The sequence below is a fragment of the Dryobates pubescens genome, chromosome 4 (genome assembly GCF_014839835.1).
Source record: "Dryobates pubescens isolate bDryPub1 chromosome 4, bDryPub1.pri, whole genome shotgun sequence".
Taxonomy (NCBI): domain Eukaryota; kingdom Metazoa; phylum Chordata; class Aves; order Piciformes; family Picidae; genus Dryobates; species Dryobates pubescens.
In genome coordinates this window covers 3,550,228-3,575,094 of record NC_071615.1, presented here as the reverse complement: position 1 = coordinate 3,575,094, position 24,867 = coordinate 3,550,228, and the positions used below count along the sequence as shown (strand labels likewise).

Below are 24,867 nucleotides of genomic sequence, written 5' to 3'. Positions count from 1 at the left end.
CTGTTTGTGTGATCAGAAGAGCATCATCGCGAGAGTAGGGGATGCGAACATGTAGTGAGATGAGAGCAGAGATGAAGGCAGGAATGCCTCCATCCTGTCTTGGATCTAAGACTTAAAGCTGCCCTCTGGACTTGACACTTCTGCCCACTTGGCCCACTTCTGCCTCTGATGTAGTCTGTTCTAAGCAGTAATATATCTGTGCCAGGATGCAGACTGATGCTGTAACATCCATATTTAAGCACAGACAACCATAATTGTTCCTGAGGACTATGTTGGATCGAAGGGCAGTGGTTATACCCAACCTATAACAGTATTTTCTCAAGAGAAATACAGGGAGCATTTTTTTCCTTCTGAATCTTTCATTCACTGGCCCATGTATAGTTTTTAATATCACTGTTAAGGGTTTCATGCCTTAGCATCAAATTAAAAGCCACTTAAGGCATAGTTTTGAATACTGTGATTTTAAACCAGGTGATATTTCCAAGTGATAATATCACATCTAGCTATAGAATACCAATCTCTATGTACCAGTGTACTTTACAATTAACCAGGTACAGGCACTACATCTCCACCTATTTGCAGAAGTCTTTGACCATTTGTCTTTGTGAAAGTTCACAGCAAGGTGCAGAGTAGCTGAAAACAGCTTGTAGCTTGGGAAAAAATATGTTGTGGCTTATAAAGGCCTTCTAGAGCATGATCTCTCCTGGAAGTTGAAGAACTGGGTTGATTTCCCACACAGATCTGTTCCCTCTGCACTGTACTTCTGCTGTTGGTGGGTTTATGACAAAGCATCACCAAAAAAACCACTTGATATTATCATGCACCTCATCTAAGTCTCCCTTTGTTTGTACATCTGGGCTTTACATTGGACATCCCTTATATATTGCATCTTCTTTCCATCTCTACTGGGATTACAGCCTTTACTCTGAATATCCTTACAGAAAAAATGTCAGCTACTTTATATCCATGCACACAAGCAACCTGCCACAAATCTAGTTCTCTTTTTTTCTTCTTTTATGTGGCAGAAAGCTTCCTTGATAAGGACAGGTCTAGCAAATGTTCCAAGTATTCCATTTTGGCTAAGTGCCATTTTTTGAAGTCAGATTTCATGAACAATTTGGATGACAAACACAGTTGGGAATTTCAGCTGACATGAAATTCTGCACATCTGGCCTTGGCTTCTGCTTTTTTGTGCTGGAGTGGAAATTCGTGGGAGCCACTGTGGAACTGATTCTCAATCATGTCAATGACTATGAGAGGAGAATCAGGTCTTTAAGATTTGAGTATTGGTAGACACTGATACCAAGTGGTAAAACTCCCATTTCTGTGTTTCTAATGAAGCTGCTCTGAAGGGATCTAGGCTGTATCTTTTCCACCTTTCCAGCTAGACTTAGAGGACCAGAGGAAACTGGATTTCTAAACATATTAAACATAATTCTGATATTGTTTTTCCATGATGTAGAGAAGAGGATCTAAAGTAATATAAAAGTTCTGCTGACACTTGTTCAGAGGGACCAGCAGTAACTCTCTTGTGGCCTTGACACGCACAGGTAATGTGTTCATCCCCAAAGAATTCCAATAAATCATCCTGTACTCTCAGATGTAGTTAGAATATGTATTGTAGATTATTATTTTTTTTCCCCCTGGAAATTTGCAACCAAGAATGATTCTGAATCCATGCTGTTATTCTCGTGGTTTCACGCTTATGCTGTCTGCCACAATCCAGTTTCAAGTTATTTTTCCCATGCTGGATTTTTCCTTGAGTCTTGTCATGAGAAGTTCATATATGACACGATCGTGACCGTGCCTTGGGTGCTTGGTCCACAGCACCAAACTTTCCTGTGGGTGATTAGCAAAGCTGGGTTAACTTCTGCCAACTCCTATGTGTTTGTCTGGTGATTAATGTTGTGCAGACCACATAAGACCTCTGGAATGGTTGAAGGCCACTTATGAAGAGCTATTACAAATCATGGAGCCCTGAGTGTATGTGGTGGGTTGAAATTACCCACTAACTAATGTAGAGAAAATACCCTCCAAAATTAATTACCAGACTAGCTCAGTTTTGGATGGAAGCAAATGAAGCTCTATTTACAGGCAAACTGCAATCCAGAAATATTAAATGCAATGGACATGTACAAAATACACAACATATGTATTTGATATATATTTACCATTTATAACAACACAGAAATTCCTCAGACTTCTCTGGACAGATCCATAGGGCCCATTCACCTCCTTCCCCACTCCCTCCCTCCTTCCTGTTACCTCATACTGTAGTTAAAAGATACCCTGGCAAGGCCACAGAAGGGAGAGAGAGAAAAGTTGCAAGAAGCAGCAACACAACAAGAAAAAGAGAGGAAAAAACTGTTTATGCCTCTTCTCTATATCCCATTAGCAAGCCAATGAATTCTATGACAGGTTGGACTTGATGATCTTTAAGGTCTTTTCCAACCTTGTTGATTCTATGATTCTATAGACCTTATCATTATTTTTCGTTCACATCCAATGGTAATTTATTTTACTTTCAGTCTTTTGCAATCAAGAACTAGGCTAAAGTTCCCCCTTCAAACTGTAGCAGTGTACGGGCTAATTGTGGAGAGATTTTGCTTAAAGCCTTTCTGCTGTTTTTAGCGAGATTTTGTACGAGTATCATGGTGAGTAGGAGCAGAGTTTCCAAGCAGTGAAAGCTTTAAAGCATCATCACTGTATTCACTTGTAAAGCTGTGAGTTGGGAGAGTCTTTGTAACCTTAACCGTGGATTTATCTGGTTTTGTGGGTTAAATCAGTGACCCAGGTGGGATTCGTCCATTGTACGAGGTGATTCTCGGGGCGTCGTTTTTACTCCCGAGCTGGTAAATAAAGTGTCTGAAACTCTTGACAATTTTATGCCTTTGCCAATCTTTAAATCAAAAAATGGCTGAATCAATTTAAGGATTTTGTGAGGGGGGGAAAAAAATTGCACCCAGGCTGACATCCCGTGAACCAAATTCCTCCCAAAGCCATTTCAAATGTGTGAGTTATGGACTGCTATAATGAAAACCCTGACATATCTTGAACCGTAGTGGAACACAGGGTACCTCTGTAACGGGCAGAAACAGTGTGTTTTCCTTTCCTGCAGTTAGTACTTCCTAACTGCTCAACATTTTGGAAGCACCACTCCCTCACCCAAACCCCACTGCAACAAATTATTCCCGATTTGGATTCTTTTTGGTTTCTTTTCCAGCACAATTCTTCCACTTTGTTCACGTAGTGCAGCCCATTAGTAAATGTTAAGTCACCATATAAAATGTGCCGTGTTTTCCTTGTTGGAAATGGATAAAGTAATGCACAGGGAAGTAAAGGGATCTGACATCACTTCCAATATTACTTTATACTGTCTCATTTCTCTAATAATAAATGAATATGCCCTTTAATTGAACCTAATGCCTTGGGAACAGTTGAGAGATGGGAATGAAGATGTGCTAACTCCTGATGGCTGCTCATTATTGAGAGTTATAGGCAGTGTCTCAGTGGACACAGGTGGTTTTATTGTGGCAGTCTTGGGGCCTCTTGGGGACTGTGGTCCTCTTATATGGAGAACTGTTAAGATGCAGAGTGCGTTCCTTAAGTTTTTATGTCAATGGTAAAGAAAAAGCAGTTGATGTTCTCATCTGCTTTCTTGTCCTTGTTTGGGCTGGGACAGTTAATTTTCTTCCTAGTAGCTGCCACGGTGCTGTATTTTGTATTTAGTGGGAGAATGATGTTGATAGCACATTGATGGTTTGTTGCTAAGTAGAGCTTACCCTAAGTAAAGCATTTTCAGTTTCCCATGCACCAGAAGTTGGGAGGGATCACGGACAGCTGACCTGAACTAGCCACAGGGATATTCCATACCATAGAACATCAAGTTCAGTATATAAACTGGGGGGAATTGGCTGAGGTTCAGGGGGCAGATTCCTTCTTGGGCATTGGTCAGTGAGTAGTGAGCGATGGCGTTGTGCATCACTTGTCTTTCCTTGGGTTTTATTTCTTTCTCTCTTTTTGTTATATTTCTTTTCATTTCAGTTATTGCACTCTTCTTATCTCTACTCACAAGTTATACTTTTTTTCCTCCCAGTTCTTACTGGGAGGGGGGAAGGAGTGAGCGAGCAGCTGCGTGGTGCCTAGCTGTAGGCTGGGGTTAAACCACGACGCTCCTACAACGATGCACACAGGAATATAGGTGCATCTGTCAACAAACACAACCCTCCTCTGAAGTTTGCATACACTGTTAACCAAAAAGCATCTACAAGAAAGAAGCCTCTAAATGAACTTTATTTTATGCGGAGCAGCTCGGAGTGGACTCTCTTGCCCCTCAAAGGATTCTTTTATCCTTACCACTGCCCGTAGTTCTTTTTGCCCTGTGGGAATCTCTTTGTACTCTGATTCTTGAGACTGATACATTTCCTCTGATCTGACATCAGAGTGTTTCAGAAAAAAAAATAATTTCCTTTTTCCTTCAAGAGCCTGAAACTTGGAATCTACTACACATCTTGCAGAAGCTAATAATGTAGGAGACCATCAACTGAAGGTTCGCTCCTGAGTAGCATTTGTGAGATTATTGCTATATAAATGAAACTTGTTTTGAGTAATGTTGGCTTCGAATTGCTCGGCTGCACAAGTCAGAGTTCGTGCAGAAGTCTTCAGGCTGTTCACTGAGGTACCCTACAGCCCTTCACCCTTCAATCATCTCTGCAAAAACAGAAGCAGTAGTCTCTCTAAAATATATTGCTAATTTCAGAAGAAGATCTAACCCTTTGAGTTAGCTTCCCAGAGTCTGGGAACTTTATAAGGTATTGTCACTAAAGCAAGTTCCTGATCTATTTTCCTTAAAATCTTTTCCTGAATCACAGAACTATGCCTGTGATTGATTTTCTTGCTGCCTCTCTGTCGCTAGCTTTCTGCAGAAAATGAGTCTGAAAGCAGCTAATTGGGACTGTCTGTGCTGCTGCTTTGCACAGGGCCCTCCACCTCCCAGTACAGGTAGTGGCCACCTGTTTACCAGCTGGCTCCTGAGCTTGGAAACAACCAGCAGGCCAGGCTTGCTTGGTGCCTGCCATTTCCTTGTAAGCTGCAGCCAACATTCCTACCAGGGATAGCATTCACAACCAGAAAGCTGTCTCCTGGGATAGCTTTTGAGGGGCTTGTGGTAGTCCTGGGCACGTAGAAGCTTTTGCTGCTTTTCAGTCAGTAAAAAAAAAAGATCCTTAATATTTCCACCTTTGCAGCCAGCTGGTAAATGTGGAGCTGCAAAACAGGCAGGGGGTTTTGGACAGCTCTCAAGCTTGACTCAATGTCAATTGTTCACAGCCCTGTGGGCCTCTGAGTCTGAACCATGTGGTCCTTAATGTGTATTAATGACCTGCCTGCTGCTGCAGAACAATTGAAACCTGTGGCCTCTTTTTTATCTTTTTTTTTTTTCCTCCTTTTTTATTTTTGCCATGCAAGAAATATTTTTAAAAGCTCTTGCTGTTCCTAGAATACAAAAAGATGACTAACTCACTCACTACTGGAGATTATTTGCAGCCTCCAAAGCACTGTGGATTGTTGCTATACAATTACTGCAGCACTGGGAGGTGATGCTGTTATGAGCAAGGACTTTTGGGGGGGAAAAAAAATAGTGTTTGCATGTGGACTTTCTATAGTATTAATCAAAAACTCCTTTAATAATTTAAAAAAAAAAAGTTCTCTGTTTCCTTGATTAATATCAACCCTCTCTTCCTTTCTTTGTTCATGGAGGGTTTGGGTTTTTTTAAACTCTTTATCATGTCTTTGTTCTCAGGGTTCAGTTTAGGGCTGTTCTGTGTTAACCACGCAGACCTGTCTCAGCTTGCTTCCTTTAAGCTTCTGCATCCATGGATTTTTCTAAAGTTTATGGAACTCACTTGGTACTGGGAATTTTTAAAGGTCCCTAATCTTCACTGACATCTATTTTATGTGCTGTTTGATGTGTGGCAGTGTCCTCGATACCCAACAGGACTGAAAAGCCCATTAAGACCTGTGCAACCCCATCCCTCCATGAAAGCAGTCCTCTGCATGGAAGATCACAGAAGCTTCTTTTTTTTGTCTTAATTTTATTTTCCACAGTGCAATGCAGAACTTATTTCTTTGGCCTAATTTTCCTTGTGTCATTTCTTCCTGAACAAACATAAATATGCAGCACATCGAGTCCTGGGTGAGCGAAGAACCAAAACATCTATAAATAAATCAGGCTGCTTCTCCTGAAGGGGAAAAAAAAAACAGGAAAATACAAAGTGAATGAAACCCTCATTTTCTATTTGAAGTACTTGGGGTCTGCTAGATACTTTGGGCTACGTTGCCCATCGAGTGCTTTGAGAGCGTCTATGGCTGTAGCTAGTATACAGAACTTGTAAGGGATCTGTTTAAAAAAGATTAAAGGAAACAGCTCTTTACACAGTGGGTTGTGAGCTCCTGGAATTTGTTGCTACAGCAGTCTGTGGCAGTAGATAGTGTCAGTAGGTTAAAAAAGGATTAGGCGTCTTCATGGATATTAAGTCTGTAAATAGACAGTGAAGGGAATAGCTGCGTGTGGACTCTCTAATATCCTTCAGCCTGTGATTGTGGATACCAGGGTAGGGTGAGGGACAGGGACTACAGGAACTGCCCTTTGTGGTAGGGTGGACACACCAGACAAAACATGCCCAATACTAGGGCATTGTGTCAGGGAATCTTGGCTAAGATCCCCTGTGTTTCAGCACCTGTGAAACTCCAAAGCGAAGTCCAGCCTCTGCTGTCTCCTTCTCCACACTCTTACCAGGGCTCTTGCAGACACAACTCTGCCTGCTCATGCTGCCATCTTCCAGGGTCTCAGGTCAGACTGGCATTTCTGTCATGCCTTGTTGACTTCTTTTTAAGGCTTGATTCATCTTCATTTTATCTCCAGAAAGCTGTATGGGAAAATGCTCTCAATTCTCATCCCCACTTTGTCCTTTCTAACAGTGCTAGAGCTGAGCGACTACATTAGGCAAAGTGTTGAGATTAACTAATGCAAAGGATTGCATATGGAAAAGTCTAATCTAAGGGCAGAACAGCAGATGATGTTAAAATACTTATATTCTTTGTTCTTGTTTCTCTGTCTTCAGTTCTGTGGCATTTTGCCTCCATTGAGACTGACTTAGTATGCATCTGTTCCTGGGAGTTATTATCAAGGCTATTTTTCATTTTGTTATATTACTACTTGATACTTTTGTATTGTGGCAGTGAGATTGAACAGGGCATTAGTGCTCTCATGGTATTTTCTGGAATAGATCTTATTAGAGGATCCCAGTGAAGTCCCAACAGGTACAAAGAAACTTGTCTAACTTGGCTGTGTTGCTGCTTTATAAGTAAATAGTGCCCTGTCACACAAAAATTAATAATAACAGGATAATATGTATTTAAAAGCATTTATCCTTCCACTGCTGCGATGACACACATTGCAAAAGAGGTTATAGATAGAATTCTTTTGTATTTGGCTGTGTGCATATAGATACACACATATATATATTCTGCTTTGAATTCCTTCTTACCTTTCCCATGTACAGGTTGGTGTACTGGGTGATGAAGAAGAGTGGGTGAGTCTTCATGAGGTGGAGAATGAACCTGATGCTCAGATGCTGGAAGTCCCCAACCTTACTCCTTATACTCATTACAGGTAAGAACAGCAGGTAATTAGAGTCAATAGCAGTATGGAACAGCTTTCCTAACCAGAAACAGCTGGCTGTGTTTTATTATCTGAACAAAAGGGGAAAAGGTTTGCTGTTTTCATAGCTCATGCTTAAAATTACCCATCTGATACTGTTAATTGTAATTTACGTACAATGAAGCTTGTAGCATTAAAGAGGAAATCCAAGTGCACAGTGGAAGGCTTTGAGGAGTAACTGATACCCTGTGACTTCCTCCATCTAAAGGATGTACCAGTGTAACATCAGTCAGTGACAAATCAATTGTAGTCAAGCTGATGGAGACTTGTAATTACATATTTACAACGGTTTAAACATCATTTTATTGATTTAGCTTAATTTGGTAACATCAGCTAGATGAAACCTTTGTTTATAAGAATTTACCAAGTTAAGCTTAATAGATATATGCAGTGCTCCTCAGCTGATTGAAGTGAATCTCCATTATGGGTCCACCCCAGTTAAATGAGATGGATTTTTCGATCGATTCAATTGAAATGATGCGTTGCCTCCATATAGACAAGATTTGAGAATTTGAGATACTCAATCCTGATGAAAAATACTTTCATGGAATAGCTTGCTAATGTAAAGGCTGGTTGCAAGGAGATCCAGTGGCAAGTGTTAAATCAGCTTACTAGGAGCTTGTCCTTTTCACACAGGCCAAAAGGGTCCTTAGCTAGGCTGGGTGCTACCGTGAGCTAGTGCAACAATTTCTTTTGGGGATTTGGGGATGCACCCCCACCAATTTTACTTGATTCAACCAAGTAAAGCTCATATAATTTACAACTAATTCAGTGCTAGAATGCTAATTTTCTTCCCTTAGCCAGAAGTCTGGGAACATAGTTCATTTCTCACAAGCTCTCCACTGAGGTGATTTACGTTGTCATCCTCAAGAGCCAAAAGCTCTTTGAAAATTTGTGAACTTGAGCAGAGATTTCTGGTGCAAAGGTTTAGGGAAATCATCTTCAGGTCGAGAAGATTTTGCACTCCTCATAAAGGTAGATCCTTAAAGTGGAAAAGGCAGAGGTGAATAGTGAAGTGCAGGTCATGCCTGTGTTCAAGATGCAGTGCTCATGCAAAGTAAGAAAGACTTGCATGCCTAGCAGGCGTATAGAGAAATGTCTTTGGGATAATAAAAAAGGTGAGGAAGTACACAGGGAATTTGAGGTGGTTGAGTTTTTTCTGTTACTAAACTTCTTGGTTTATTTTACTGCTACATGTGGGTGTTGGTCTCTTCTCCCTAGTAACAAGTGATAGGATGAGAGGAAATGGCCTCCAGTTGCGCTAGGGTAGGTTGGGTTTGGATATGAGAAGAAGCTTCTTCGCTGAAAGGGTTCTCAAACACTGGAACAGGCTCTCTAGGGAGGTGGTTGAATCCCCATCCATGGAGGTTATTTAAGAGACTTAGAGATGTGGTGCTGAGGAACATGGCTGAGCATCAGATTTGATAGAGTTAGGCAATGGTTGGAATTGATGATTGTAAAGGTCTATTCCAACCAAAACAATTCTGTGATTCTGTGTCTCACTACTCTCCTGCACTCATTGAATTCTGGAATGATTGAAGTCGTGCTGGGACCTTTCATATACAGTTCTCCACTGACTCTTTTTTTTTTTCATGGTAAAGCAGCTCCTTGAATTTTATCATCTTTGTTTTTTTTCTTTTCCCTCTCTCATACCTGCACAGATCTGAGCTCTTTCAATTTTGTTTCAGTGCAGAATGACTTTTTAAGATGTAGAAAGTTGTTGCCAAATGGATTTGTTGTCCTCTGATCAGCATTAGTCACTGCCCACTGAGGAAGCACATCACGAGAGCTTGTTACCAGACCACATCTTTATCAGCCACCTTCTTTGATGTATTTTGCTGCCAGTGCTTGAGACTGAAATCAAGGACACTATTTGTTTAATGCCTTTCCTTTAATGCATTTTCTAGGGAGATCAGAGCAGATAAATAAACACTGCTCTGTTGACTAGCTCACCCTTTTCCCAAGCGCAGTCATTAGGTCCAAAAATTAAGTGTTTAGTACGAGCAGGCCGTGGATTTGTGTGCCAGTGCTGGGTACCTCTAATTGCTTGCGACGGGTGAGAGTATCTGAAATGGACAGCATGTCTTAATTATTTTGTGCTTCCTGAAAAAAAATAAAAGGAAACACCCACCCACACACACACAAAAAGATTTCTCTAAATCTCCTGTGACCCAATAGGGATTTCTGTTGTAGAAGAGAAGGTTTCAAACAGACAGGGTATTTTTTTGTTGAGAGACGCATATCCATATTAAATAACTTAATCTTTCCTCTGCAGGAAGGCTGCGAATGCAGCACCGGGATAAATCAGCTTCTTTCAAGCAGTAATTGAGGGGAAATGTTATCACTAGTATATTTTTTATATTGACAGGGAAGGAGAATATCTGAAGTTTGATATTTTAATACCTGTCTGGATGTATTGTACAAGCATTGCAAAAGAAAATCACTTACTGCTGGCGTAAGCTCATCAGGCTTGGTATAATTAACATAATTTTCTCACACAAATACCTAAGTTCCTAATAGACCCTGAGCTAATCTCATTTTCATTTTTTTTTAATACCTGAGAGGATCTGAAAGCAGGTTACCATCAAGCATTCAGCAGTGAATACAGAGGGGATCTGCATGCAGCGACCTTTGCGGAACGTTTGGAAAGACCTAATTTGTAATTCTCCCCCGTCTTTTTCCGGCCCTGGAAAGAAAGGTAGCTCTCACTGAGCTGTTACAGCGTGCACTGCCTCTTTCCTCTGCTCCAGGTTCCGCATGCGGCAGGTGAACGTGGTGGGTGCCAGCCCCCTCAGCCAGCCCTCCCGTGTCATCCAGACCCTGCAGGCTCCGCCGGACGTCGCTCCTGGGAGCGTCACCGTGCGCACGGCCAGCGAGACCAGCCTGTGGCTACGATGGGTGGTGAGCCGGCCGGGAGCAACGGGGGGCCGAGGGGAGCTGGGTGCTTGTGCTTGGGATGTGGCTGCTTCCCTGGGCTCTCAGGCCAGCCCTCCAAAGTGCCTTTTCCTTGCATTCAGTGTAAGGAGTAACAACAAAATTATTTCCTTTTTCCGAACAGTCGGAAATCTGAGACTTACCTTAAGTGCCTTATTAATCACATAAATTGCCTACTGCCACTATTTCTGCCACTTCTGCAGGGGAATATATGCCTGTGTGTAAAACCTTGGCTTTTGAGACTCACTAGTACCACATTCTGGGTCAATATGTGGGACAGGAATATAATACTTGAGCCAATTTGCAGTTTCCTAGGGCTCCGTTGTTTGCTTCATACAAAGCGGTCTCCAGAAGGTGCAGACCGGCCACTGGCAATCATCCTGCAGGTTCTGAGCAGCCGTGGTTCAAAGGCAGTAATGTCTGCATGTTATACTCCTGCAGGAAGGTTGTATTTGTGTGAAAGGGTGAAGAGTTATGTGATGAAACGTAGCAAGAAATGATTAATTGCGAAGATGCAGTGATTGATGACGTTGTTGTGCCCCTTTGACTGTCTCAGTTACACGCAGAGCTGCCACGTTGGGATTCACTTGGCAATTAACCTGCTCCAGAATGTTTTTTCTTCTCCCTTGTTAGGCAGAATTTTCCACTGGGGTTACTGTGCTGTGAAGTTGATGAAGCACAGGTTTCCTTTTGCCCAAATGTTAGCTTTTCCATGCATAAACTCATTAGGGCTGGAATTCAAAGTTGGGATGAAAAAGAAGAGTTTTTCTCCTGTTATAACAGAAACATTCCAGTTTCTCAGTGAGACATTGCACTAAATTCCAAACCTTGAAAAACCAAAAATATCAAAGTTGAAGGTGTTGCCTCACTCCCCATAGAAAAGCCATTGCAGTTCATCTGCTAGGACCCACATAACTCACTCCTGCTTTTACTGTGTGAGTAGCATGCCCACGTTGTTAAACCTTTAGTACTATATCCAGAACGACATCTCTTCCATCAAAATTAACTCAAGATTCTTTTAAGAGACTTTAAAACATTTTTAAGATTATGTTTCCTAGCTGTGGGAGGCTGTTTGTCATGAGGCAAACTGCGCCAGGGTTCAGGAGGAGCAACTGCCATAGCTAAAAATGACCTGACACATCTTTTTCGTGCTTAGTAACATCAGCATTGGAAAGTGTTTAATCTCTTTCTTTCCAAGATCTGCAGGTGAAATCTTTGTCCACCTGGGAGCTGGGAATTCCTTCCTTCCTACAGAATAAGGGTCACATTCCTGGCCCTGCTTGACTGCAGGATGCAGTCTTCTAAGCTGTGAAATGTGAATGTGCACAAAACTTTCCCAGTGATTCAGAAGCGAATCTCAGCCATCTGTGGCATCATGTAGTTAGGTTTTTTGGGGGGAAAAACTCCTAAACTTTGTCAAGTAGGCTAATTATTTCATGTTTTAATCTCTGGAATTGCTTGGGGAATTAGAATACTGGAATAAATCTCTGCTGATAAATGAGTAGGCAGAGAGTCAGTTAAAAAAAAAAAGTTTTAAAAGTACGATAAATGAATTTGTCACATGCTTCAGCAATTTATCATTCATTTCCATAATTAATCATGAAGCTCTGAAATATATTGTATTCATATCATCCCTGTTGGTACGCCCACAGCAATTGGCATAGCTCTCAGAGCATATCTATTTGGTTCAAAATTCAGGTGAAAATTAAAAGGCAATTTCAAGCAACACAGGAACGTGGAGATCACCAAACATAAATAAACCAGGATATCATCCTCTTGATCTGTTTTTAGAATAGAATAGAATTAACCAGGTTGGAAAAAAAACCTTTGAGATCATTGTGTCCAACCTATCATCCAACACAATCTAATCAACTAAACCATGGCACCAAGCGCCCCATCAAGTCTCTTCCTAAACACCTCCAGGGATGGGGACTCCATCACCTCCCTGGACAACCCATTCCAATGGCCAATCTCTCTTGCTGGGAAGAACTTCTTCCTAACATCCAGCCTAAACCTCCCCTGGCACAGCTTGAGACTGTGTCCTCTTGTTCTGGTGCTGGTTGCCTGGAAGAAGAGAGACAGCCTTCAGATATAGCTTGGAAAGCCCTGGTGATGTGTTCTGTGGATTGTGAATGTATTCTGTATGTAAGATCTGAATATTGTACTTTCCTTTGTCATTTGCCAGCCCCTCCCTGACACACAGTATAATGGCAATCCAGAGTCGGTGGGGTACAGGATTAAGTTCTGGCGTGTGGACCTGCCATCTCCCACCCTCACAAAGGTTGTCAATGACCGACTGGAAAGAGAGTACACAGTTGAAGATCTGGAGGAATGGACAGAGTATGAGCTGCAGATCCAAGCTTTCAATGCCATTGGGGCAGGACCGTGGAGCGAAGTAGTGAGAGGTCGTACAAGGGAGTCTGGTGAGTCAAAGCACCGTGCCTGCCGTGAAGCACACATGGAGAGCTTCAGCCTTTTCTGTCCCCATCTCTTAATGCACTGAAGGCAAAAAGACATAAAGACATTTGAGGGAGGGAGTTGTTTTATTCCTACCCTGATTCCATGCTTGAACCTGCAGGGTGTTTATTTGAAGTAAACAAAGCAACCTCTCCCCATTCCTGCCCTCCTTTGGTAGCAGTATGGATAACATAACAAGCAGCTTGCATACAGTTTGCTCTGACTGAACAGGTCTCTCAAGCTTCCTCTCCCTCCCCAGTATCCTACTGCCCCTCGTTGCCCCCCTTTCCCTGTCTGCTTTTAGGCAGAGAGATATTCTCATAGTTATCTGAAATTTGTTTCAAGCGCCGAATGGTTCTAAAAGGGCACAAATTGTTTTAGATAGCTGATTACCCGTGGAGAAATGAAATAATTATCTGTGCTTTTGATGGCACATTTTCAAAAGTGCCTTCTAAAAACTGTGTGTACAAGGTTAGATAGACATAACCTGCATATAGACATAACCTACCTGTGGACCCAGAGCACAAGGACTGAGTTGTGTGGCTGAATTATATACACTGGCACAGAGACTTCAAATACCAGAAGCAAACTCTCAATCTCAGAGAGCAGTTAATTATTGTTAGCTTAGTAGCAGCAGGAAAGACAGCTCTTGAAGAGCTGCTCTCTAGCTGTTAACTTGCACTAAACCTATTTCCAGAACTCCCTACATGCAACTGATGCATTAAAATGTATATTGCAGTTGAATAACAAGATGGATGACAGATAGAGGTTTAAAAGTCTAATAAGAAAAGCTCCTTGTGACCTGTATTTATACACGGTTCAACACTGATGCTTTTTCTTCTTTTTTTTTTTATAAAGTTTTAAAAATTAATTTAAATAATCTAATCCTATTCCTACCCTACATTTATACATATGCATGTCTGAGCATTTTGTATCATGCAAGTGTTACATGGTGGGAAGCATGAACGTGCAGGATTTGGTCTGCTGGTTCAGATAACTGTCCTTTGAACTAGCCGAGGAGAAAGCTAAACAAAGTCATCCCCCCTCTGCTTTTTGGGAAGGAGTAATTGGAAAGCTATTGCCAGAGGTATTTTAAACAAGGCTTTTCTTGTGCTGGAGTTAGAGATAGCATGACCCAGGCAAAATAGTTTTGAAGTGCTCTGTATCATAATAATAAGATACAGCGTTCTCCACTTCCTCCTTTCCCCTGCTCTTCAAACACTTCTTTTGATATGTAGTAAATACTAAGATTAAGTGATTTCATAAAACCTGAGGATTATGGGGCTCTTGCTCAGCATCTAAAGATCAGAGGTTACATGTGTATTTGGCATTTTCTCTTGCAATATTAAAAGAAGGTTGACTTGAAACTGATTTTTGGAGGCGTACAGAAACTGGGATCAAAATAACACAAAACTCTGATCGAGGCCATAACGACTCATTTGGTTTTTCCCCATGTGTTACCTTTGATACTAACATCTGATTTCTTGAAGAGAGCAAGTCAGGGCTCAGACATTTTGGCTCTATCTTCTTAGGTTTAGAATATCCAAGAAGTGCTGGCACGGTGGCAAGCTGCATGAGAGAACTTCAGGGGAATCTGGAATTAACCTGCATGCACAGTCAAATGGGGTTAAAATGCAAATAAAAGAGATCTAGAGCCAGAGAGAAAGGTCAAAGCAATTTTATGTCTGCCTTCTAAACCATAATAAAACAAAAGTAAAATCTGTTTATCACTTATGTTTTCAAAGTACTTTAAAAGCAGGTGTCCTAAATATTTCTTTTTCTATGTTGTAGACACAGACTCTTAGGGGAGTTGGATTATCCTGGTGCTGCAGATTGTAAACATCCCTCACAGCTGGCCAGAGGTGCCTTGGCAAGGGTCATGTAGTGGTTCATTGGCAGAACTCAGGTTTTTGTGTAGTTTACTGGCCAAGGAGCCCAAGAAGTTAGATCCTGGGCGCTAGATCAGCCTGTGGTGTCTACTGACAGTGCAGATACTGAAGTCCAAATCCTTGATTGATATAAAGCTGTATGTGAGCCATTCTTTTTATTCTGAGATGTGTGATCACATCAGTGGTTGCTGACAATGAAGGAGCATGCCATTACAGGTACTTTCCAGGTTTCTGAAGGTCTTGAATAGAAGAGATATTGAAACCAAAGAAAAATTGAGACAATAAATAATGCCATAGGTTTTGGTAACCAAGGATTGAAAACCAGTTGTGAAACTCTAAAATGAAACTCTGGGATAGGGTTGCAAGTAGCTGAAGTGGAGAGGAGTGACTTAGGATTTTTAAACAGGATGGGTTTTATCAATCCAAAATGTTTTTTGTAATGCTGTAAATTAAATAATTAATTGAATTTTGCAGTGTAAAATAACTGCAATGTAACAAGCTCAGTTTCTACTCAATAAATTGACAATGATGATTGTAGGTGCAATGCAAAGAAGGCAAAAAAAATATGAAAATACCTCTAATGAATTAGAACAAACTTGTCAGTGCTCCTTCATTTTAGGTACAAACCCTCTTCTTTTCAAACAATGCATCTCCAAGGCACCTATCCCACTGCTTTAATATTTTGGGGGCTCCTGATCTGCAGCACCATGAATGTGTGTATACTTGTCTTGCAAACCCAGCTGCTCTCCAAGCGTGGCTCCATACTTATAGCAAGGATCAATCTCTTGGTGTCTCAGAGGCTGACCTTCATGAAGCAGTTACTGTGGTGTGAAAAAGCATCGCTTAATAATTCAGATGTGGTCTGATGTCACTGTGGAGATCTGTCAAGTTTATAGAAGCTGAGAATTTGGCCTGCAGGATCTAATGTTATGGGCAAAATGCTGCAGCTTTGGTACTTTTGCCACAAACCTTGCTTTAAACTTGCCCTTCTTAATTGAGGTCAGATGTACAGCATGCTGCTTTAGGTTTGGATATTCAGCTAACATGAGCTGCAGAAGAAGAGAGAACCACAGCATCCTACTATCTAGCTTTCTTAGAAAGCCAGAACACAGGCTAGCTTATTAAAAGCTTCTTTTGGCCCCGTTAGAGACATAAAACAGCATCATTTGTGATATATCAGATATGGCTATGTCAGATGTAGAAAGAGGATGCGTGATCTTAGATGCCAACATGGATAACCTTAAAAACTTGAGTTCTTATTGAAGTCCCAGTGCAAAGTGCCAGTAACTCTGTAATTTCTTACGTTTGATCTTCTAAAGTACATCGTGCAGCTGGCAGTTTGCTGGATTAGCTCATCATTTAATTTCAGTATTTCTGCTTCATTTCGTTAAAGCTCTGAGATTTTTTCCTTTGGACACTGTTGCTTGGTTTCTGTACTGTTCTTGCAGGTTACTAATGAGAGCTCCGCTTTGGAACTCACAACAAAGTCTTCAGTGCAACAGTTAAGGATAGCAGCATTAGGGAAGGGACCTTGCAGAGGAAAGAGGGATCTGTATGCCTCACTCAAGCCGCTAATTAGTCTTAGCAAGCTGTAATTTCTTTGAATCACAATATCCTGAGAGAGGAGAGGGGTCAGAGAAGTGAAGGTTACTTTTCCATTCATTCTCAAAGGGTCAATCAAATTCTGTTAAATAATAAAAGACTGGCAACAATAAGATGCTTTATATCACTTGCAGGTCCTGAATTCATACATCCCTATTAGAATCAAATTCTCAGCACTAATCTGAGAACTGGAGAATTAAAGCACACTCAATGAACACAAGTCTCTCTGCCATTAGGCATTGGGCTTAGATTCCTTTCCAGCTACAGGGGACATTTAGCTGCTCTGGCTGTCACTGGCAATTAAGAAGAGTCTGGGCTAATAAATCTTCAGATAGTCCATTCTCTCCTTTGTTAGCTTTCAAATCCCCCTGCCAGCAGCGTGATGGCACACACACCTCAAAGCAGTCATGCACGCAGGGCCAGCCGGGCACAGCCTCCACCTTTTGGGAATTCAGGAAATCTCACAGCTCCTGATCAAGGGGGAAAGTAAATATTTGTAAAATAAAGAAACTTCTTCACTCTTGAAAGGCTTCAAACCAGATAAAATATAAACAAACATAGCTGAAAAGAGCTTCTTGCCTTGATGCATCCTGGCTTCCTGTGACCCACCTCCACCCTTTCTCCCTCCCGAAGTGATTCATGTGGGAATAGCTCTTTGTGAAGATCTACAGATAAAGTTATGGCAGCCATCCAAAGACATTCATGGCTCCTGGCAATCTATTTTACTTTAACATAATTATATCCTTGTGGGGGATAAATCTAGAAGATTATTTTTTTTTTTAAATAAAAGGGCACTTCAGCGTTGGAGGTGGGGGGAAAAAGATTGGATTTTAGTCTGCTGCAGTGTGGTGTGATGGTGCTCTGTTTCTCATGTCCCCAATAATTGGCAACAGGGAAATTGTTTCAGAAATTACTATCTCTGTGGTTAACCTTGAGTGCACAAGGGGGTGGGGGGGGAGGCTGGGCTGGTTTGTTGGTTGTTTTTTTCTTTTCAATTTATATTAATTCTGGTGTCATACTCATTATCTCGTTCACGTTGCTAGGAGCTTCAGGAGCTTGCCTTCAAAACCAGCAGAGCTGCTCTTTCATTCGGACAGCCAGGAAAGCATTACTTTTGGCAGAGATTTGTGCTCTTTTTGTGTGTGTGTGTGTGTGTATGTGTGAGATATATTCAGGACCTAATCAAGCCTTACTGTCCATAAGTGCTTGTGTAACAAAACTTGGTGAAATGTTCTCTCGAGGTCTGACAGGTGTATCGTGCTTTAGAGATGACTGTACCCTTCAGATGTTGGAAATGCCACAGGAAAGAAAAAAAAAAAAGGAAAGAAAAAACTAAATGCAAAAGGGCAGCATAAAATGTGAACTCTTCAAAATAGCCTCAAATTCTGCTTGCTTAACACGGCATGCTATTAAGCTTGCCTACAAAAGCTTGCAGTTGTGTGGTTGTTCTGCAGCAGTTAGAGTTTTAATGGCATGAGAAAATGCAAGTTTGCTCTTCTCTGGAGTCAGAGAAAATTACAGTGTTCCTGTGCCATCAGTTCTAATGATGTTTCTAGTTTCATAAGAGCCAATTTTGCAACATAAATGAAATAGGCATATCTTTCATTTACACCGTTATCAGTCCCTAAAAATACACCTTGCATTAACGTACCCCTCTGTAATTGATGGATTGCAAATGTTGAGCACTATCACATAATCAAAAGGCTTAGAGGTTAAAGAACTTCTTACTGAACTGGGAGTGCAATCCGGTGGTTGAAATTATTGCTAACTCTAGACAAGATGCTATAATTTCCTTCCAGATAATATAGGAAGCCAGGGTGGCGTAAAACTTCTTGTTAGAACAGATCGTACCATAAGATAAACTCCCATTCATAAAGATCTCTAGGTTTTGGCATAGGGAAATAAAATGTATGGGAAAGAAATATTAGAGGATAGAAATTTCTGTGGAAATCCAGCAGTTGAAGCTTCCTTCTAATTGAAGCAAATACATAGAACTTGAAAATTATTCATATCTCCATATATTTACTACCTGTAGGTGCTGAATTACTATTAAGTGTTTAGCACTTTACTCACACTGTAATTTTTGAGATGAACTGGGAAGAAATCATGAAGCAGGCTGAAATTCAAAGATGTAGAATGAATACAAGAGGAGAAGGGATTGTCTAGAATCTATTCGAGTGATTTTTGGCTTTGAATACTCTTCTATGGGCTTCTGGAACAATCTCAAGCAGATAAGGAGATGGAGCAAAATGATCTGGTACATCTTAGCTGTTTCTGCTTTTATTTTTGGTAACGCTGTGTGATTCCAGTTCCCTCTGCTCCTCCTGAGAACGTCTCTGCTGAAGCTGTGAGTTCAACCCAGATCCTTCTAACGTGGGCTGCAGTCCCTGAGTCCGAGCAGAATGGTCTCATCCTGGGTTACAAGGTATGCAACGGAGTTTCATGCTTATTGAGTTTGTCATGCCTTACCTGGGTATGTTTTTGCATCTGTGATTCATTATTCACCCATTGGGTATTTACATTATTCATAAGTCAGCCAGAGGAGCTGTGTTTGAGAGAGATTGGTGAATATAGTCTAATTTTCTATTTTGTGAAAAGGAGGAATCTGAAATGCCTACTCTTCTCTTCAGCCCTTGTGCAGCCATCTTTTTCTTTGTGTTTTGCATACTTTTATTCTGCAGATACTTTTCAAAGCAAAAGATGTAGACTCTGAACCAAAGAGCCAAATAGTAAGAGGTAACCACACTCAATCTTGCCTGCTGTCTGGCTTGAGGAAATACATGCTGTATGAGATCCAGGTACTGGCATTCACTCGTATTGGAGATGGAGTCCCCAGCTCTCCTGCAGTTATGGAAAGAACCAAAGATGATGGTAAGCTTAAAGGTTACCAAAATAAGTATCTCCTTTGAGCCAGCCTTTTAACACTGCTTTCTTTTAGTGATGCAAGTGTAGATGACACTAAGGCTATTTCAACTTTTTGCTTGCTTGTTTGTTTGTTCTGGGTTTTTTAACTTTGAGCCTGAAGTACTTGGTCCCTACCTTGTATAACTCAGACCTGTTCCATTAGTCATTGGCAAAACCACAGATAAACAGAGTCCCCCATTTCCTCTTAGCATAGAATAGAATAGAATAGAATAGAATAGAATAGAATAGAATAGAATAGAATAGAATAGAATAGAATAGAATAGAATAGACCAGGTTGGAAGAGACCTTCAAGATCATCGTGTCCAACCCATCAACCAATCCAACCCACCTAAACAATTAAACCATGGCACTAAGCACCCCATCCAGTCTCCTCCTGAACACCTCCAATGATGGTGACTCTACCATTTCCCCGGGCAGCCCATTCCAATGGGCAATCACTCTCTCTGTATAGAACTTCTTCCTAACATCCAGCCTAAACCTCCCCTGGTGCAGCCTGAGACTGTGTCCTCTTGTTCTGGTAATGGCTGCCTGGGAGAAGAGACCAACCTCTGCCTGGCTACAACCTCCCTTCAGGGAGTTGGAGAGAGCAAGAAGGTCACCCCTGAATCTCCTCCTCTCCAGGCTAAGCAACCCCAGCTCCCTCAGCCTCTCCTCATAGGGCTTGTGTTCCAAACCCCTCACCAACTTCGTTGCCCTTCTCTGGACTCATTCCAGCAAGTCAACAATCCTTCCTAACATCCAACCTCTTTCCCTGCAGTTGATGAAGAGGGAAAAAATAACTTCTATAATTTTACTCTGAAGCTCAGTGCAGACAATTTGTATTGAAGGCAATTTTTAGAGCCCAATTATAAATTCCTCTTGAAGTTCAGTCATGCTCTAAAGAAAAAAAAAGAAAAGAGTCCTGCAATCGAAAGCAGTAAACAAATCTCAGTTTGATTGGACTGAAGGAGAGAGCTGGATCTTGCAACTTCAATAATCCTTCTTTTTTTTTGTTCCCCTGAAATAATAAGGCATTGACTCTGGAAGATGATCACATCAGCTTCCTTTTGCAACTGCCTCCTCCTGTACTCTTTGAGTGTAGCTCATTGTGTTGAAGGAGAATGAACCTGAGGCAGCCCCCCACCCTGGTGCTATCTGAACACATTGATGTGCTGCTGATGGAGTTTTGCAGAAATTTAGTCAACTCTTTAGCATTTGCAAGGCCAAAAAAAAAAAATGTTGAGTTACTTTTAGTTTCATTGCCTTTACAGTATTAAGGTTAATATCAGCGTGAGAGCCTTCTGTTTATGGCTCCCAGTGAAGATGAACAAAGGGAAAGTCTCTTTTTTTTCATCAAAATGTTTTCATAATAGCAATGGAATAAGCACTGGTTTCTGTAAGCAGCTTCATTAAGGTAATTTGGTTGGGCTGAGAGCACATTCAGACTTCTGGCTTAACAAGATATTTCCTATGGAGTGCAGGGAAGGAGTAAGAGCATGCACAGACAGGAATGGGGATGGCAGCAGGGACAGCAGCTCCCTTATGGTCTTTTTTTAGCCATTTTCTCAGCATACTGCCTGCGTTGAGACTTGGCTTGGTTTTGAAAGAAAACAAAGAGAAATTGCTGTTAGCAGAACTCTGCAGGGAGATGAAAAGCACTCATTGAAATGTACATATCGAACTATAATGAGAAATATTTAAAACTGTTTGTTTTAGCCAACCCCATTATAGCAGCTCCCTCCTTAAGTGCATGTTGGCAAATAATACAAATTGCTCTTCCATCTCCATACCCCCGACATAAATATGTTGTGTCTCCTCTGGGCTCAAATTAATTAAAAGTATCATCAGGGGTAATGCAGGTGCAATTTGTGCTGAAGGGAAAATTTTGCAGATGCTAATGTATGAATTAGCATCTCCTCACCTTGTGAACCTGGGCTGGTCAGTGCAGCCACCAGTCGTGTATATTAATGTGTATGTCACCTGCCTCAGGTTCTCCTGCTCAGAGCTAAATGTTTAAAATGCACATGTAAAAATCAAAAGGCAGTTGCAAACTGGCAATGATGACAGAGAGAGGAGATATTATTCATTTCCAACAGGTATGAAGTGAATTAAGCTGACACTTAACTCTCTATAGAGGCAGCTTGGTGACTTGCTTCATGGTCTATAATCAGTTAGTTAGCACTGATGGGGCGAGCTCACAGAACTCCCCACCGCTCTGATGGGAGATAATCCTCACAGAGGTCCAAGCGTCTTTGTCAGAACATCCTGCAGAATGCATTTCACAGCTGCAGTGAAACACTGTAGGACACACAGGTTCTGTGGTGTCTGTAGGTGTTGAAGGCATTTGGCCATGGGCAGGACTCCTCAGAATAAATGGATATTTTGTAGGTACACAGGCCCTCCTAACCATCTACTAACTCTTGGTGAGATATAGCTTGGGCTGCCTTCTGTGCAAGGTGAGCAGGAAATGTGTATTCCCTCTGACATGCAATGTTTGCTAGCACAAGCTCTGTTTTACTTTCCAGCCCCTGGGCCACCTGTGAGACTGGTATTCCCTGAGGTGAGGCTGACATCTGTACGGATTGTTTGGCAGCCGCCGGAGGAGCCCAATGGAATTATTCTGGGTAAGAAGGGGTAGCAGACCCAGGGCTCGGAGGAGAGGGCTGGAGACCAGAGCAAGCTTTGGCCGTTGGGCTTTCCTGCCCCTTTCATATTGGATTAGAAACCACACATAAAGGTATCTGTGGCTAAAGAAAAGAAAATCTGTTGCTGTCATCTGAGGCATGATGCCCTGTGCTGAGGAGGAAAAGTCTGCCTGGCTGGTGTGTTTTCCTGAGCCAGAATTACATGTCATTCATGGCACTGGGTTTGAATTGTTATCTCTTCCCTATATGCATTTTGGTCTGTAACCTGTTTGGCTGTTGGGCAAACTGCCTGCAGAGCTGCAGCAGGGAAGGGCTGTAGCCCCCTCCTTCTCCCTACTCACCTTTGCTGGCCGTGCCCAACATTTCAGTTCCATGTGTGCTTCCATTTTACTACTTCCTTTGGATAATACTGTCTGACAAGTTGCAAGGAGTTAACTCATTTGGCTTTTCAGCAAGGCAAAGAGGCAGCAAGGCACAACAGGAGCAGGAGACAAATCTTCCTATGTCCCTGCTCTCATAATTCTGTGGTTGTCTTTGCAAGATGTACGCCAGCCGCTACCTGTGCCTAAAATGTGAAGCCTTTTATGATGTAAGAATCCATTCTTACCTCTAAAATTAAAGTAGCTAATGGTTATCTAGCAATTTTGTGTTCTCTGTTGATACTAAATGTGTTTTGCAGTAGTTCTAGCTGATGACTAAAGATGTTTCTCTTGACTCTAAAAACAGAAGCAAAAGCTCCTGGGTTTTGTTTAGTTCTCAGTCTACCAGCCCTTTCTGCTTCTAACTTCACTGCCATCCTCCAGGCTTATTTGGAGTCTGTTAGCAATATTTCCTAAAGCCTTCCTTGTTGGGTGGAGGGTGCCTGCTTCCAATGCTGCTGCATTGGTGACATCCCTTTAAATAAAGAACAGGTCTTGCCTTACATTTAAAACTAAAGTCAAGAGCTCAAAGGATTTACTCAGGTTTGTAGTTCCCCAAAGTGATCCTGACACCTGAAGATGTAGAGAAATCATCAAATGGGATCCAAACATGGACACTGCAGGGAGTTTCTGAGCATGAGAAAGAGTCTGCATGAAGCTTGGCAGCAGTTAGATGCCAGACAGATCCATGCCGGGCTTCTCTGCAGCTCAAGGAAGCTTGGCTTCCAGGTTGTCTTATAGGTTTGATTTGTTGCTTTTTTAAAGGACCTGCGTGCCCTAGAACTCTCTCTCAGCAGAGACTGGGATTTGAATCACAGGATGTGGCTAAGGAGAAAAAAAGTCATTTGATAGAAACGATGAGGAAGTACAAAAGAGATTTTGCTCTTCCGACTGTGTTGCAATGTCTCACGTTGCTGCACTTTGTCAGCCCTATTTGCTGAAGTTGCAAGCTTAGTGGAGTGGGAAGTCTCTTTGATTTTGTCTTCACGGAGTGCTTTGTGCAGTGCATCCCCTTCCTGGTTCTTGCTCACCACTGTGCTGGTGATAAATTCATACAAATGGAGGCTGGAAGGGAGAAGAGTATCCCTTAAAGAACGCTTGGCATGCTTGGCATGCAGACTGTTGTTTCCAATGCCTTGCACAGGCCATTCCCAAGTAACACACTCCAGGTTAATTGATATTGTCCTGACTTGACTTTTTTTTGCAACACTGACGGTGTTACTAAGTAGGTTTATGACCTGCTATTAATTCCTACCCTTTTTCTGCAGTGCACTTCCAGGTCAGTCACTCCCTCTTTTATACGTGCATTAAGCTTTTTTTTCCCCTCTTTGTGAGCGTGATAATTCACAGGTGCCTTTATTGAATTCCATCTTGCTGATTCCGGACCATCTCTCCTCATTATCAAGATCACTTTAAATGACACTCTTGTCCTCTAAAGTGCACATAGCCATTCACATTTTGGTTCCATTTTTGGATTTATTTATTTTTTTTGCAAGTAGCTTGGCAATTCCATCAGCCAGGTCATTAGTGAAAATATTGAACAGAACCAAAGTCATTCATGCAGTCTCATGAGGGCTTACTTAATATGTCCTCCCTGCTTGTTGGCCAACTACTGATAACAACATTTTGACTCCTCTTAAAAAGTGTTCAGGTCGAAATGTGTAGCATTTTTTTCTTAAGATTCTAGCTTTCTTGTTTGTTTTTGAAGGGGCTCTGTGCAGCCATATTAAAGCCTTACTTAAAGTCAGTGTGGATCACATCCACTCATCCCAGCTGGCCAATTACACAGCTAAAATGGAAAATAGATTATTTGGTATTTATTATTTGCTCCAGACAAGCACATATTGGCTGTTCCTTGGCACTTCATTATGCTTATAGATGTTTTTATGTTGACTGTTTTTTCTTTCTGGATACTAAATTTAAGCTTGATTTGTCCATTTGTCTGCTCAGACTTTCCCCATTTTCAAAGGCAGGGTACTTTGTTTGCCCTTCTGTAATGTTCTGGGATGTCACCTGTCCTCCACAAGTTCTTGAAGATAATCAGTAATTATTTGGAGATGGCTCCAGCTAGTTATATAAGCACTGCAGGGCAAATTTCATCAGGCCTTTCTGACTTGATTACATCCAGCTTAACTAAATATCCGTTAACCTGTTCTCTCTTCTAGCCTACATCCCTGCTTGCATTGTTGTCACTTTTAATTTGTGTTAAGTATGTAGTCAGCATCAACTTGTGTGTGTGAAAATGAAGCATCAGAGGTATCAGCCTTTCACTCTCTTCTGTCTCAGTTGTCTTGTGC

The 24,867-nt window shown here is 41.6% G+C and overlaps 1 protein-coding gene across 2 annotated transcripts in view; it reads left to right on the top strand.

Moving 5' to 3' along the window:
• SDK1 (sidekick cell adhesion molecule 1) overlaps nucleotides 1-24,867 on the top strand; it is a 443,236-nt gene that overhangs the window by 345,945 nt on the left and 72,424 nt on the right. For both annotated transcript variants that reach the window (XM_054180334.1, XM_054180333.1), the window contains 6 exons: nucleotides 7,563-7,672; nucleotides 10,471-10,621; nucleotides 12,840-13,077; nucleotides 18,912-19,027; nucleotides 19,284-19,473; nucleotides 22,032-22,130. In XM_054180334.1, coding sequence (XP_054036309.1) covers nucleotides 7,563-7,672; nucleotides 10,471-10,621; nucleotides 12,840-13,077; nucleotides 18,912-19,027; nucleotides 19,284-19,473; nucleotides 22,032-22,130 — 904 coding nt within the window. The remainder of the gene's footprint in view (nucleotides 1-7,562; nucleotides 7,673-10,470; nucleotides 10,622-12,839; nucleotides 13,078-18,911; nucleotides 19,028-19,283; nucleotides 19,474-22,031; nucleotides 22,131-24,867) is intronic.